The sequence below is a fragment of the Microtus ochrogaster genome, chromosome X, assembly GCF_000317375.1.
Source record: "Microtus ochrogaster isolate Prairie Vole_2 chromosome X, MicOch1.0, whole genome shotgun sequence".
NCBI lineage: Eukaryota > Metazoa > Chordata > Mammalia > Rodentia > Cricetidae > Microtus > Microtus ochrogaster.
This window is the reverse complement of record NC_022026.1, coordinates 46,049,725-46,065,628: the sequence shown is the minus strand read 5'-3', so window position 1 is coordinate 46,065,628 and position 15,904 is coordinate 46,049,725. Positions and strand designations below refer to the sequence as shown.

At 40.4% G+C, this 15,904-nt stretch overlaps 1 protein-coding gene across 1 annotated transcript in view; it reads right to left on the bottom strand.

The window, feature by feature from the left end:
* Positions 1-1,178: 1,178 nt before the first annotated feature.
* The window catches only part of Grpr (gastrin releasing peptide receptor), a 37,992-nt gene continuing 23,266 nt past the window's right edge, over positions 1,179-15,904 (bottom strand). The window contains exons 2-3 of the mRNA XM_005358767.3: positions 7,434-7,785; positions 1,179-5,345 (exon numbers count right to left, since the gene is read on the bottom strand). Coding sequence (XP_005358824.1) covers positions 4,959-5,345; positions 7,434-7,785 — 739 coding nt within the window. The 3' untranslated portion in view covers positions 1,179-4,958. The remainder of the gene's footprint in view (positions 5,346-7,433; positions 7,786-15,904) is intronic.

Here is a 15,904-nt window from a genome sequence, read left to right as displayed (position 1 = left end):
GGTAACATCTAGCGTACCTTTGTATTAAGTCCTAGGAGCTCCATTATAACACTTCCTTATAACAGGGGAAGTTATTACCGCTTCTATACAGACAACAATAACCCTATTAACTCCCTTGTACCAAAGTAAGGAGTCTCTTTCTAGGGTTATCAAAATGTCCTGGAAACTGGGGAAGTAATGACTGTCATTTTCACAGAATGAGCCACAGACTCGTTCAGAATGGTTAATTCAGATCAGAGAAAAGTGAAATCACATTAAATTGCAGTGGATGAAACAGCCTTTTCCTTTTCTTGGGTCAAATGTGGTTTGATTTTGACAGCTCATACTTCAGTCCCATGATTCCATGGACCTTTTAATTCAGTGCTAGATGGTCACAAGTAAGTGACTTTAATACTTCTAAATTCCCATACTAAAGGATGTAAATGGGCTTTTCGGTCAGTGGGAAACACGTTTATTTGATGAGGTAATGCGTGTGAGAATACTTTATAGACCATGAACATGAGGTAAATGCAACATTCTTTTGAATTAATAATAGACTGTAATCATCTAACCCAAGGTTCCTACAGTGAATACATGTGCAACCTTGAAACTTTAAGAAAATATTTCAACTCCATTGAGTGCCATTTCTAACATGAGGTTTCATAAAAGGCAAGTTTGTTCTTCGTGTGCTATTTGTTGAGTGCTCTATAATATATGTTCTCCTGGAGCATATGCTTGCTCCTCCTTTGTCTAACAAAGGATGTCTTCGAAGGCCCAAATTATAATATTTCAAACCTTCTTCTTAGTACCTCTGTTTATCTACGTGTGTGGGGGGAGGGGTGGTTGTGTGGAGGGCCCCTGCATGTGCCATGGTGCATGTGTGGAGGTCAGAAGACAACTCGCAGGATAGTTCTTGCCTTCAACCACATGGGCTCTGGAGGTGAAATTCAGCACGTCTGACTCAGCAGTAAGTGCCTTTACCAGTTGCGCTGTCTCACTGGCCTTGAAGGCCGAAGTTACAGCAAGAGTGGAGCAGTGTTGAAGTTGTTGTGTCTGTTCTGTGGGAGAGGTGTGGCCGGGAGGAACAGCAGTGCAGACTCAGACGGAAGGAGTTTAGGGCGGTGTGGTTTCACTGAATAGCATGTGTGCGCGCACGCACACGCAGAGAGAGAGAGAGAGAGAGAGAGAGAGAGAGAGAGAGAGAGAGAGAGAGAGAGAGAGAGAGAGAGAGAGAGAGAAGACAGATGCAGAGAGCCAGAGAGATCTGTCCTGTAAAGTAAGGCATTCTTGCTTCTTTTCAGCTGCTAGCTCATTCCCCGAAAAAGGGGCCAAAGTTACAGGAATTTTGTGAAATATGCTCTGCCCCTCCCTGAACCCCAGGGTGAATTCTAATCCGTTCTCTCACAACCTCTCCCTTCTAGAATCTATGTGAAGAGAGCCAATGGCAAGAAAGTGCACATCTCCCCCCCACACACACACCTTAAAAATAAACCCATGATTTGTTCATTTAATCCTCATACAGTCAGGCCCTCAGGGCAATTGTTTCCATCCAGCTTCTGAGGAAAGTGACTTAGCCGCCACCTTTTAGCCCACAGGTGAGGATGCCATTCCCCACATCATTCTCTAAACAAAGATAATCTCCTTTGCTAGAGGCCAGCTGACACAGGATGAGGCTCAGAAACCAATAACCAACTGCTCCTCTTGGCGGAAACATGAACTTTACAACCCGGGTTCTCCCACATCTCACAGTCTAGTTCATTTACTTGTGCTCAGTGTGCACTTTCCTACCAGGATGAGACATGGCTTCGTCTGTAGCAGCTTCTAAATCGCTTCCCTACGGGCTCTTCAGCCTCTAAGTTGAAGAACCAAATTATTAGTGGGGCAAAGAGGCTTTGCTAATGAGGCAGAAAGCTCAATTCAGTGGGGAAGCGAGAGCAGCCAGAAGTGGGCTGAGCCATGCCCATTTATGGGGATCATAAAATCACCAGCAGGGAGGAGCCTTGTCTGCACTAAGCAGGGAGGATCATCTTGCTGTAGACTATTGCTCCCAATGGCAGCAGTACCTTCCCAGCCAGCAGCAGCCCATGGTGGGGAGACTGCTTTGTTTATTGCTTAATCTATCACTGTTGAGCTGCCTGCCTTGGGGAGGCTCAATTTAAGATAGATTGAAAGGTAGTATCTGTCAATTGAATAAACACAGATGGGTTTCCACAGCAAAAATTGATTTTTTTTTCCTTCGCCAAAGACATAAGTGCTAAACGTGATTATCTTTGGAAGCCAGGCATGAAATGGCTCAGCTCCAGTCCCAATGTGTTCTGTCCTGGCACAGAAGGGACGCTACATGGATCTCAGGTTTCTCATATGATTTTAGGTTCTTGATTTTAAAATATAACTTGAATGTAGTTAGAGAAAGAATGGACCAATGAAGTCTTTGCTAATAAGAAGGTCTGGTTCGACCCATTGTTTAATTCACTCTATGGTTTACCACTTTGGGTCATTGGCTGCCAAAACTCCCCCCAACTCTTTCATTTACAAGTCACAAGGAAATAACAAGATTCCTTAGAACACTCAGCAATACCCAGGCCTTGATCTTCTCACTGTTTGTCTAGTGACTAATGAAGAGATGCACAATCTGCACCTCCTGGTAACTGAAGTAGACAGGAGGCTGAAACCTGTCCCGGGAACATCTCTAGAAGCAGGTCTATCAGAGAAGCTAAAACTACAATTCCAAATTCCATATGCCAAAATTCTAGCCATCCCGGAAGGCTGTCTATGTTAACAACTATCTAGACACAAAGCCACTTATGCTCATGGGATTTGAAGGGTTGAGGCAAAGGCAAATTGTGACCCAGGATTTTGATAGAGCAGGTGTATGAAAGCTAAAGAAGAGCAAAGAGCAAGAGCTCCCTTTGAATGGTGAGAAGACTGAGCCATATGTTTTTTTATGTAGCTTTCAGCTCTAATTCTAAAACCCTGTAAGCTCATGGAGCTTTCCTCATGTGAGTGATGCCAAAAAGCCTTCGGGTAGCAGAACAACCTAGCTTCTTTCATCCCACCCATGTATCCGGGGGCATGGAAGAGTGGGTAAGGGGTCTCCAGTGACTTCTGGTTATAGAAGAAAGAGAAGTGTACTAATTGTAAGGAGATGGGCCACATGGATGCGCGTTCAAGACAGAACTGGAGGAGATAAAAAGACACAGGGGGGGTCTTAGCAATAGAAGGGACTTTGCTTTGTCTTCTCATTTTAAACATGAAAAGGGAGCCTAGAGGAGCGAAAACAGATAACCAAGTCATATAGCTAGAGGTGATGTTGGGATAGCAAGTCTTCTTGATTTTTTTTTAAACCTCTGCTGTCTGTCTCACTTTTCAAACAGTGCAATGTAATTAAGGACTACCAGGAAAGCTTGTGTTTATAGTACATAAAAGCCCAGAGAAGGAGGGAATGAAGAGATTTTGTTCCAGCTGGTACAATTGTAAGCAGCACAGATCCTTACACTGTCTTGGGTCTAATGCCTAAAGCTCCACAGCCAGCCAGTGCTTCCCCGCATCAACCGACAGAAAGCTTTTTATATGTGCTATGTGCTTGCTGTTTATATATCACCCAGGCAGAGAAAGCTTGAAATAAAATTGCCTTAGGATTTAAGGGATACACATTAAGAAACACTTGTACAACTTGGATTTAGAGTCAAGTGAGTCTGCATATTCACAGTCTGTCAGAATTGGCCCTTCTTTAAGTTCAGAAAAAGTCAAAGAAGGATTTCTCAAGTAAGATAGTCCAAACTTTACAGGGTACTTTCTATGCATTTAGAGAGAGATGGAGCCACCGGTCCAGTCTTTATCTGCATGTGGGCTATTTCATGCACAGTCTTTTAAAATAGAAACAAATATGTACCTTTTTTGGTTGGGTCAAAAATTTAAGCTTTCTGTGACTGTTTTGTAGACATGTTTAGACACAAATTCATGTTAATAAAACTACATTAATTTCCTCCACACATTTTTGGGGAACTATACATCCAATATAAACATGATTTTACTTCTCTACAGTTATGATCTTCCTCATATTGAAACTCCTGCTTCACCGTAGCAAACACAATTAAACCTAAGTAAAGGTACTGGATTCAAAACATGTACACCAAGAATAAATGCCATCCTTTATACATTTATAAATAGTTGTTACTTGGATAAAATGAACATTTTCCCCGCAAAAAAATTTCACCTAAATGGCAGAATGACACTACAATAGCCCAAATTGGGTTAACAACCCGAATTCCTATGAAACAAGAAGTCAGAACATAAACTGTTGCTCTATATCCATATATGGACCATGTGTTTGGTTGTATTGTGCCTTACAATTTATATTGGGTGTTTCTCCTATGTCCTCAGCAACATCTTTTTAAAAGTCAATATTTAGAGGTTTGTTTTATATTACACTGGCTTCCAATGTTATTAATGAAGTCCATTCCTCATAGATGGGACTCTTTTTTGGAGTTGGCTTCTTATTTTAGGAATGTAAATTAAAGTTGTCCCTTGGTTTACATATTATAGATATTTCTGGAAAAAAAGAGTCAAGCCGTGTTTTGAAAGCAATCAGCTTCTGTTTAAATAAAATCTTTCACAGAGTAGATATTCAGTGTGTGGTTTCTCGGCTCTCTTTGCTCATATAATTCCTATGACTTAACTGACCATACTTGCATTGCAGGACTTGGTGCTTTGAATAATAATTTCCAATTTGTTCCTTCTTTTTTAAAGGAAAATTTGATCGCCATCAGAAAAAGCCCTCCCAGGCTGAGATGGAAAAGGAAGCCTACTGGCTTACTTTGAGATACAATACTAGTTGATGCATTTGGTCATCACTTCTACCCATCTGCATCACTCAGCCTCCTGAAGGGTCTTCGGAAGGTCCAGAGATAACAACCGATTCCGGGGCTTCCATAAAACAAAATCTGGAGTCCCTTAGGAGGCAAGTTTGAAGGGTTAGTCTAGACGTACCCCTCATGACAGATGTTTCCGTTGATGAGGCTGAAGGTGGCCGAGGGGTTGGTGCTCTTGAAGGAGGTCATGCAGGTGGTACTTCTGCCAGTGCTGTGGGAGCGGTTCATCAGGCCAGGCTGGCAGCAGAGGAGCTGAGTGTTGAACTGCTTCCTGAAGCTCTTGCTCAGTAGATAGAGGGCAAAGGGGTTCACACAGGAGTTGGTGAAGGCTAGGAGGCGGGCACAGATGCTGGTGACAAAGTGGAGCATGGACGTGTCCACCTCAGAGTAGTGGTAGGAGCGGTACAGGTAGATGACATGATTGGGGAGCCAGCAGAAGGCAAAGAGGCCCACAAACACCAGTACTGTCTTGGCAAGTCGCTTCCGGGATTCGATCTGAGCAGAGAAAGAAGCAGAGGGGGTGCAGTGTTAGAGGGATGAAGACAAACGGGGACAGGGAAATGAATGAGGGAGCAGAGCTGCCAGAAAGAGTTCAATTGGAGATGAAGATAATGGGGGGGGGAACTAAATCAGAAACAGAGATTGATAAGGCAGGAAGCAGAAACACGTGAGGTAAAATAGTTACATCATACTGCTGAGACCAGATCTTTAAATAAAGTTGATTACATGCTTGAATGGATTGCACAATGAAATGCTAGTAAATGCCCTCTTTTCCCTCCAGAGAGCATTGGGGCAGTTTATCAGCCATTCGACTTCATGCCTTTCTTTACTCTACAGTTAATTATTTCTTATCCCCTCTGATGCTCAAGACAGCAGCCAGCTTTATTCTTCCTCACTGGCCAAGCTGAGATAAGTCTGTATTATTATTTTTTAATCTCTAGCTATTTCTGGATGACACAGTGAGGAAGGTGATTATTCAAGGCAGAGTGAACATCTCTTTTTGTGCTTAACTACCTTTGTGACTTCAAGGGGGGACTTCTTCCTCATTAAACAATTTGGGGTAGAGTGGGTGTTTGTTTACTAAAGGCCTTTCAAATAGGTAGTCAGTTGTACTGACAACTATTATTTCTCCTTGGTAAGGAACGAACTTTGGAAGGGGAACCAGACTCTCTGAATGTGGCTGACGGTGGAGGCTGACGGAGAAGCCAAGGACAATGGCGCTGGGTTTTGATTCTACTGCATGGACTGGCTTTGTGGGAGCCTAGTCTGTTTGGATGCTCACCTTCCTGGACCTGGGGGGAGCAGGGAGGACCTTGGACTTCCCATAGGGTAGGGAACCCTGACTGCTCCTTGGACTGGAGAGGGAGGGGAAGGGGAAGGGGGAATGGGGGGAGGGGAGGGAAGTGCGAGGAGGGGAGGAGGTGGAAATTTTCAATAAAAAATAAATAAATTAAAAAACAAAAAATGTGTTAGTTCTTTGAATAAAGAAAAAAGGGAAAAAAAAAGAAATTGGCTATTCACTTCCATGGAGTTGGGAAGTCTTTTTGTTCATATATATGCGTGTGTGTGTGTATTTTTGTATATATATACACACAAACACACACACATACATACATACATACATATGATCTGCATTTGGGATAGGAAGCAAAAAGAAATGGCTAGGGCTGGAGAGGTGGCTCAAAAAGGACCTGGGTTAAGTTCCCTGCACACATGGTGGCTCACAACCACATATAAATCTACTCCTATGGGATTTAGTACCCTCCTCGAACTTTCATGGGTACCATGCACACTCATGGTGCACATACATTTCAGGTAAACAGTCATATACATCAAGTTAAAATACATAAATCAAAAAATTAAAATACTGACAAAAAGGAAAACCAGAACCCTTAGTTTCTACTTGTCCCTCTAGGATAAAATTTCAGGGTTCTATGGAGATAGAGGGTGGAGTGACATAGGGGGTTATTCTGCATTCTGGGACTTGTAGCTCTTACAGATGCTCTCTTATACTCTCAATAACCTTACAAAATAGAAAGTATCACCATTATAACAGTGATAAGAAAACTTAGGCCTCAAAAGGGAAACTCAAATCTGGATTTGAGTCAATCATTCTGCAAGCCTAGGTATGCATTGCCTAGATTGAGATGGTTTTCATGAAGACATTGGTGTTCAAGCATGTCATGTCCTTTGACTTTAGTCAACTCTCTAGCTGTTTTTAACCAGATTATCTTTTTCCTCACCCAGTCTCATTTTCCTCTCCCTCTGCTTTATCTGTGTGGTCCCTCTCTTCCTGGTCAAACAGCATGATTAAAATTAAAAGATAAATCTATAGAAAGCATTGGAGTCCCTGAAATTATTTTTTTCACAGTTCCAGGGGACTGAATCCGGGGGCCTAGAGTATGCTATGCAAGTGCCCTATCACAGAAATAACCCAAAGCCCCTAAAGAGGCATCACTCACTTCCTAGAATCTCAAAATCAAGTGAGTGATCACTTACACATCATACTTGTCACTAAGATTCAGAATTAGTGCAAGAGGCCAAGTACCTAAGGAGGAAAATGAACCGACAGTAAGCACCCACCTGTTTCTTGACATGTATATTGCCTTCCACGGGAAGATTGTAGGCGCTCTGAATCAGATTTCGGGCAATGAAGTAGTAGTAAACAGAGATGATTGACAGTGGGATAATGTAGAAAACCAGAAAGGAAGCCATAGAGTGGATTTTGGGGTGCAGCTCATTAGAGTGTGGGTAGGGGGCACAACTAATGAAGGTTTGGTTGGTATCTTTCACATGGAAGGGATGGAGGTCAGAAAACACAGCCTCTGGGATGGCCAACAGCATCGAGACGATCCAGATCAAGGCAGCTTTGAGACAGATCTTCATCAGGGCATGTGATGCCTGGATATCCATTGGCCGGACAATGGCTTTGTACCTGGGGCAGCAAAAAGGAAACGAATGGTTCTATGTAAATTGTTCAACATCATTATGGATGATCCCACAGCCAGGACCAAGGTGAAGCAGGTTAAGCTGCTGAGGTGCAAAATTTAAGGAAGTACTCACCATTAAGTCATGAAAATATTTACTCTGAATTCTCATAACCCCAAAAGTGAGTGCCTTCTGAAATTGCCTTCTAAAATTTGGCAACCTGATCATGTCCCTTGCCTCATTCTAGCTGGCCTATAATGTATGCCTTGAGAAGTAACATTATGTTCTCTCTCTCTCTCTCTCTCTCTCTCTCTCTCTCTCTCTCTCTCTCTCTCTCACACACACACACACACACACACACACACATATTCCTAAATATATACTACAATGTGCTCAGTAATTTAATGTTACTTGTATGTATATAATTTCTGGACTGAATGTTTGGTATTGAATAACCAATTAGGTGAAGTCTTCCCTGGGGAAAACTATTTCTCCCCCTCTCATCATTCCTTAGATGCTCGAAGTTGTTTTTGTCTAGGCAAGGGTTCCCATGAGATTTTTCCCTTTAAAAATTATATATATTTATTTATTGTGTACAACAAATGTTTCAAAATATATATACATTATACCAAGACTTGAGCTAATTAGAATATGTATTATCTCACGTAGTTATCTGGTTTTTGTTTCTATGAAGTCAATTAAAATTGGCTCTGATTTTCAAGCATATAATACATTGTTAATAACCGCAGTCACTGTGCTGCACAATTTACTGTGACTTGATTTTAAGAGTGCTTCTCAGAAAAGCTGATGTTCCTTTCAGATTTCTTAATAAATTGCAGAAATGAATAACAAAGCAAATTGTTACCTAAAGAGAGACACAGTCTTCATTTTGAATGTTCACATCCATTTCCAGGAACCTGAAGTCATTAAATATTTTCAACATTTCTCTTCTTTCTTTCAAAGATTGAGGAATGAATAGGCCATTGAAAATGCTACATCCAGAAGGAGGCCTGTAATTAGCAAACTGATCTTTGCTTCACCGTCTTATTCTCTTCCTTCTGCCCTAGCTCTTACTGTTTTGTGAGGTACCTGTACCATTGCTGCCTTGGGTTAAGGACTCTGGGAAGCAGGCACAAGCCTGAAGTCAACGGTCTATTGAGGTGGATAGCTGAGCTGAACCGGCTAATAAACTGTTTACTCAGGTATAGAAGAGATTCTCTTTCTCTTAAACATCTAACCAGAAACTATAGCTAGTTAATGATTGATACTGTAGAGAAAAGATTTTTGTTTTCAAAGAAGTGATCAGAGGAGCCGTGCTTCAACTCTGGAGAAGATAAGGAAAGAGAGTAGATGGACTGGAAAAAAAGGATGAAGCAGACATGAGAGGAAACAGAGACAATGTGGCCCTAAGTCACAGAGGGTCCTTCATTTCTGACCTATGAGCTACTTTTGAACATACAACCTCGTGTTATAATTGGAACATTCTGTCATTGCCTTTTTTCTTGAGTTATATTAAGTGGCTTCCATTTTTGTGACCAAAAGAGCCTTATACGAAATAGTCAACTACAATGGTCATTTGAAGCTGCCACCATATTTATTCCTAGGATAGTTTCCTGTCTTAGTTAAGTTTTCTATTTACGTGAAGAAACACCATGACCACAGCAACTGTTATAAAGGAAATAATTCATTGGGGGCAGCTTGCTAACAGTTACTGAGGTTCGGTCCATTATCATCATGACAGGGAACATGGAGGCATGCAGGCAGGTGTAGTGCTGGGTTAGTAGCTGAGAGTCCTATATCTTGCAAACAACAAGAAGTTGACTGAGACACTTGGAAGTATCCTGAGCATACCTCGAATCCTGCCCCCACAGTGACATACTTCCTCCAGCAAGGTCATATTCACTCCATCAAAGTCATACCTCCTAACAGTGCCACTCCCTATGTGATTATGGGGACCGATTTCCTTCAAACTACCTGTATCATTTCCAACCCTTAAAAGAACAAGCCGCCTCTTTGTACTCAAGGAATAGATATGAAAATGCTGAAATCTCCATTTCATCTCTGCTTCCCTCCCTCTTTCTTCATGCTCAGTCCAGTCTGCATACATCTGAATTCGATCCTTACAATTCCTAGTTTGTCATCTTGAATATTTTGCAGACTAATTGATGCATCAAACATTCTCATTCTTCCTCCTAACATAGCTGAATTTTTATAGGGTTATCAGCTCTTCTCATCTTACACTTACAATGCACTGTCTTTAGTTAATTATTTGTGGTACTGAGTATTGGACCAAGACCTTGTTCATGCAAGCTAGGCAAGCCCTCTATATAGTCCCATATTTCTTTTTGCTTTTCATTTTGAGACAATCCTTGTAAATTGCCTAGGTTTGTCTTGAACATACTCTATAGCCCAGGTAGACCTCACTCATGCAATTCTCTTGCCTCTGCTTTCTTGAGTAACTTGGATTATGGGCTGCACCAATTGGCCAAACATTAATTTATTGCTTTCTAGTTTTTTATGGGTATGCCTCTTCTACCTGACTTTTTCATCAGTTTCCTCCAGTATGAAGATTCTGACTTCTTTCCATTTCTTTCTATATCATGCAAAATGTCCCAAGTTTCTTGTTCTACATATGCTTAAGTAGGAGCTCAGCAGACACTTGCTATTGGTTGTCAATATATAACTTGGAGGAGAATCTCTTCTTCCTAGGGTCTCACAAATGAGAGAGAGGGGGGGGGGCTTCACTATTACACACTTAGCAATAATCATTCTTCTGTAGATGGGCAAATTCACTGTGCTGATAATACGAGGCTCTTTGTAATTCTTTCCCACTTCTGAAAACATCTGTGCTTCATTTTTCTTGTGTCAACATTGGAAAGGGTGAAGGATGGTCTTCACAAAATTAATGTGTCAAAGACTCAAACTGATTTGACTCCTCTGTCCAATATTAGAAACCTTCATCCACAGAAAGGCATGACTTTTACTCAATTGATAAGTCAGATGATAGTTTTAGTTCATTATTTTATTCAAATATTTCACCCCTTGTTTGTCTCTAATTATCTACTGTAGTCAGTAGGAATTGTCGAACATTAACACTTTGAAACTCCCAGTACAATCCAAATGCTCACTATACAAGGAAGACTGGTCTAGAAAAAAACAAAATGAGCAAAATAGTCTCTGAGGTATGTTTCCTGAAATTAAATTAGAATCCTACAGATAAACTTTGACAAAACCACAAAACCTTATATCTATTTTTTATTGAGAATAGCACCTACAGTCCTCCTTGAAAAAAATGTGAGGCTGCTAATAGCTGATTGTAAGATGCCTGTAACCCAGAGCATAGAGAAGTGGAATCTTTCAAAAAGTTTTTTCCATACCATATATTCTGATCATACAGTTTCTTCTCCCAACTCCTCCCAGATCTTTGTCTCTCTCTTCTACCCCATCCCTTGGAGCTATTTCTCAGCAAATAGGTTAGTGGTTCTTGCAGAAGATTCAACTCTTTTCTTTTAAATATGTAACATATTACAGTCATTCTTTTCCTATTTCTCCCCACATTAATGGCTCCTGTGGTTTCTTTTTCATCCTGGGAATCTGAATATACTCTAATTTCTTCTGGATTATAACTTAGGCTTGTGATCAAAGCAGAATCCCCAGGAAAATGGCTGGATGGAGGGACAGGTTGAGAAAAAAGAAAAAGACATAAAGGAAGGAAGTTAAGGGAGACTATAGAAGGAAGCAGGAAATAGGAGATGTTGGGTAAATGGAGAGGACAGAAGGAAGGAGGAGAAGAAAGGACTAAACAGTAGGCTGACTCTTTAATATGATTCTCTTCTTGTCTTGTCATGCACTCGCATTCACCTGGACTTTGTCAATGCACCTCACTGTCCCAAGGAAGCTAGTGTAATAGCGGTGGGTAGTTGAGAGGGAATTAGACATTTTTTTTGAGAATGCTTTAAAGACTAAGCAGGGGCTGTCACTCAGAAAGTGGTAATTTTCACAGAGAAATGCAACTCCGCCATATAAAATGCATGCCTCCCAAGCATGTGGGATGGGATAGGCACTAGTAGCACAAGGCAGCAAATCTTCAATACTTGCAGAGTTGTTAAAATTGTTTTCCTTGTTTCCCTATCCAAGGCTTGGTGGAAGTGGTATGAACAAATAAAAGTTGGGCATAGAGTTGAATTCGTTCCTTCTTCCCTATTGCAAAGGTATTAAAGAAGGTTTTCATTCATATTAAATGAAGGATGATAAACTAAATGCCTCAAGGAGTTACTCAGCTTCAAATACAGGGTAAAAGCACTACTCGTTGTACTAGTTGGGAACATCACTCAAGAAGGAGTAAACAGACATGCACCTTCAATGTATGTGTTTTTCTTTATAAATAATACATGTACCTTAAGAAAATATTCTAAAATTATTGCCCACTAAAAGAAAATGGAAGCTCTTGGAGAAAATGTTTAATTCTAATCTGAAGTAGGAATTGTATAAGATGAACTTCAAATACACTATGGTGACAGGCAGAAAGAAAGTGCTTTAAGGATGAGAGAGTTGTAGTAATGAACATTGAAAACATATTGAAGAGTCTTTTCAGAACAGTTTTAGCAGTAAAATTAGAGCAGTGGTAATAAATAACTCAGTGAATTTAAAGCTATCTAAAACCTATGCTGTTTCATTATTTTTATTTTATGTGTATGTGTGTGCCTCTGCTTGAGTTTATGTTCACCATGTGGAGACCAGAAGAGGAAGTCAAATTTCCTGGAGTTGCAGTTACAGGCCATTATCAACTAACCAGCATGAGACCCAACTTGGGTCCTTTGCAAAAACATTACCTGCTCTTAACTTCTGGGACATCTTTCCAGCCTTTCTTTTACAATTAAATAACAAAAGAAAAGGGCCAGCTAACAAAGAAAAACACGTTTAGATGATGTTTATTTGTAACCTTCTATATAATCACTGGTTCTGTTGAAAACAATGAAACCATTGAGGCTAGAGGTTTGGGAGTAATAAGACATTCACACAACGTGCTCACTAATGATCACTACTTGGTTACAAATTGGAAGATACACTTTTATGATAGAAGGATCTAGAAGTTACCCCTTAACATATCAAATGCAAGGGAAAATTTTCCTTTAAACAGTATAGGCACATGGCACAGTGCTTAAGACATTCTTGGATGTCCAGGAAAATTCTTTAATTTTATTTAGAAGTTTAAAAAATATGTTCATGTTGATTTTGTCATTATACTAATGTATTCATGAAACAGAACCTTCAACTTGCAAGCTTCCTGTCTTGGTCTCTGAAGTAACTGGGCTTATAGGCCTGAGTCATCAGAATGACTACCTATGCAGTCAGTATTTGTGACTGCAACATTTAATCAGAATCTAAATATGAAGAAAAAAAGACAAATACATATTCTGGTACATTCTAAAAAATAACTGACTTTGAGTAATCAAAAATAGCAATATCTATTGCAACTGTAACTAGATAGTAGGAACCTACTGCTAAAGAAAGATACCACTTACTTTGGCTGCAGGACATAGAAGATCATGTTGTAATTGATCTGGAAATTTTCTTCCTGCTGGCCAGTTTTCTAGTGCAAGAATCTGATGCAAAGGCCACTTTGGGGTACGGTGGGGAAATTCGTCATTATATACCCAAGAGTGAACCCTGCATGCTACAATACCAACCCTCAGACATGATGTGCCCACTCGTGCAATAGTGGAATAATTGTCATAGAGGTAACCAATCTCTTTAGGATTGAGTTTGAGGTCTGAACCGCAGGAAGAATTCATGCCTAGTACTATAAACCTGCTCAAAATTTCATGGTTGGAAAAGTCATAAATTCTAGAGAACTTACTACTGTTGTTTTGCAAGATAGATGGGTCAAACTCCCTCCTAAATATTTATGTTTGAGACCGGAGAATTAAATAGCTCTGCAATTAAGAGCACCTGTTGCTCTTGTGTTTCCCAGCACTTATAGGACAGCTTACAACTCTGACTCCAGTTCCAGGAGATCCAGTTCCCTCCTCTTCTGCCCTTCATGAGCACTTGGCACACATGCAGTGCACACACATACATGTAGACCAAACACTCATATACATAAAAATAAATAAATTGTTAAATGTATTTATGTTTATAACCATAGATTAGTGCTAATCTCAACCTTGGTCAGAGAAGTTTCTTTTTTTAATGGGTAACAAGGACATGAAGAGACTCATAACTGACCAAAGTGCTAATAATAAGTAACTGTTGGATGCTCAGTTCTAAACAGGTTATCTATATCAACCCCCATGTCCAATCTCTAGGGACATCTCAGAACAGAACGAGGAAAGAACATAAGAACCAGATGATGGGAGAGAGTGCTACGAAATGCTGTCTTCTGGATACAAGATTGCTGTTTTTCTCATGAACTCAGAGCAGTGGTGGTGACCTGCACAAGATCAAACCAGTTAGCATTATAGCATGACTGGGGAGGAGGTCATGATGCCACACTCTAGCTGCAGAGTTATTGGCTGTTGGTGGCAACTGGTAGGTTTCTCATTCTTCATTGGAAAGTCTTAGGCTCATGCACACATGGGAAGCACTGATTCCACTTAGCTGGGTTATTTTTTAAAAAGAAGATGGGACATGAAGTGGGAGGGAGATGTTTTGGAGAGGGCCCAAAGGGAGTTGGGGGAAAGCTGGGGGTGGAGACAATCAAGATACACTATATACATGTATGGAATTGCCAAATAGCAAATACAAAATATTTAAAAAAAAAATCAGTGTTAGGGCTGGAGAGATGGCTCAGTGGTTAAGAACACTGACTCCTCTCTCAGAGGACCCGGGTTCAAGTCCCAGAATTCACATGCCCAACAGCCATAGCAAAATGCCAATGCACATTTGAAAACAAAGCTAGATGGTGGTAGCGCTCTCCTTTAATCCAAGCATTCAGCAGGCAGAGGCAAGCAGATTCCTGTGAGTTCGAGGCCAGCCTCATGTATAGAGCTAGTTCCAAGACAGCCAAGACTGAAAAAGAAAATCAATATAATTGCTATTAAAGAAATTGAGAGGGGCTGGAGAGATGGCTCAGAGGTTAAGGACACTGACTGCTCTTCCTGAGGTCCTGAGTTCAATTCCCAGCAACCACATGGTGGCTCACAACCATCTACAATGAGATATGGTGCCCTCTTCTGACGTGCGGAACACTGTACTGTATATGTAATAAATAAAATCTTTAAAAAAAAAGAAATTGAGAGTAAAGAAAATGGAAGGTTCTACATGGAATGTGCTGGAAGAGGTATAATGCATGTAATATATGTAATACATAAGCCTTTAATTTGGTCCATAATTATAATAAAGAAGATATAAAAGATTTTTAGAGCACAATAACGGAAATTGATTATGGGCTAAACATTATATGTTGTTAAAAATTATCATTAAGTTCTCTCAATATGATAATGGTATACAGAAGTGTGTGCTGGCTAATTTTATGTCAACTTGACACACAAACTAGAGTTACTTGAAAGAGGGAGCCTCAGTTGAGAAAATACTTTCATGACACCCAGCTGTAAGGCATTTTCTTAATTAGTGATCAATGGAGGAGGGTCAAGCCCATCATGGGTAGTTCCATTCCTGAGCTGGTGGTTCTGGGTTCTATAAGAAAGCAGGCTGAGCAAGTCAGGGGGAGCAAATCAAGGAGCAGCACTCTTCCATACCCTCTGCATCAGCTCCTGCCTCCAGGTTCCTGCCCTGTTTGAGTTCCTGTCCTGACTTCCTTCAATAGTGAACAGCAATATGGAATAGAAGCCAAATAAACTCATTTCTCCCCAAATGGCTTTTTGGTCATGGTAGATTGTCACAGCAATAGAAACACTAAGACAACGAGTGTCCTTATTCTAAGAAAAAAACATTCGAGTATATAGGGATTTACTTTTCAAAGCTCAACATAGAACACAGCAAGCAAACATAAACACAAACATTTACACCCATACATACTACATTGTAAAGGCAAATTGAGGAAATGTTTTTTATTGGATGTAAGTAGGCATTCTAAATACATATTTTTATTTTATTTATTTTATTTTTTTGGAAGAGCAAGAAGAGCTTTTAATAATCATAGAGCTGTATTTCCAGCCTCTAAT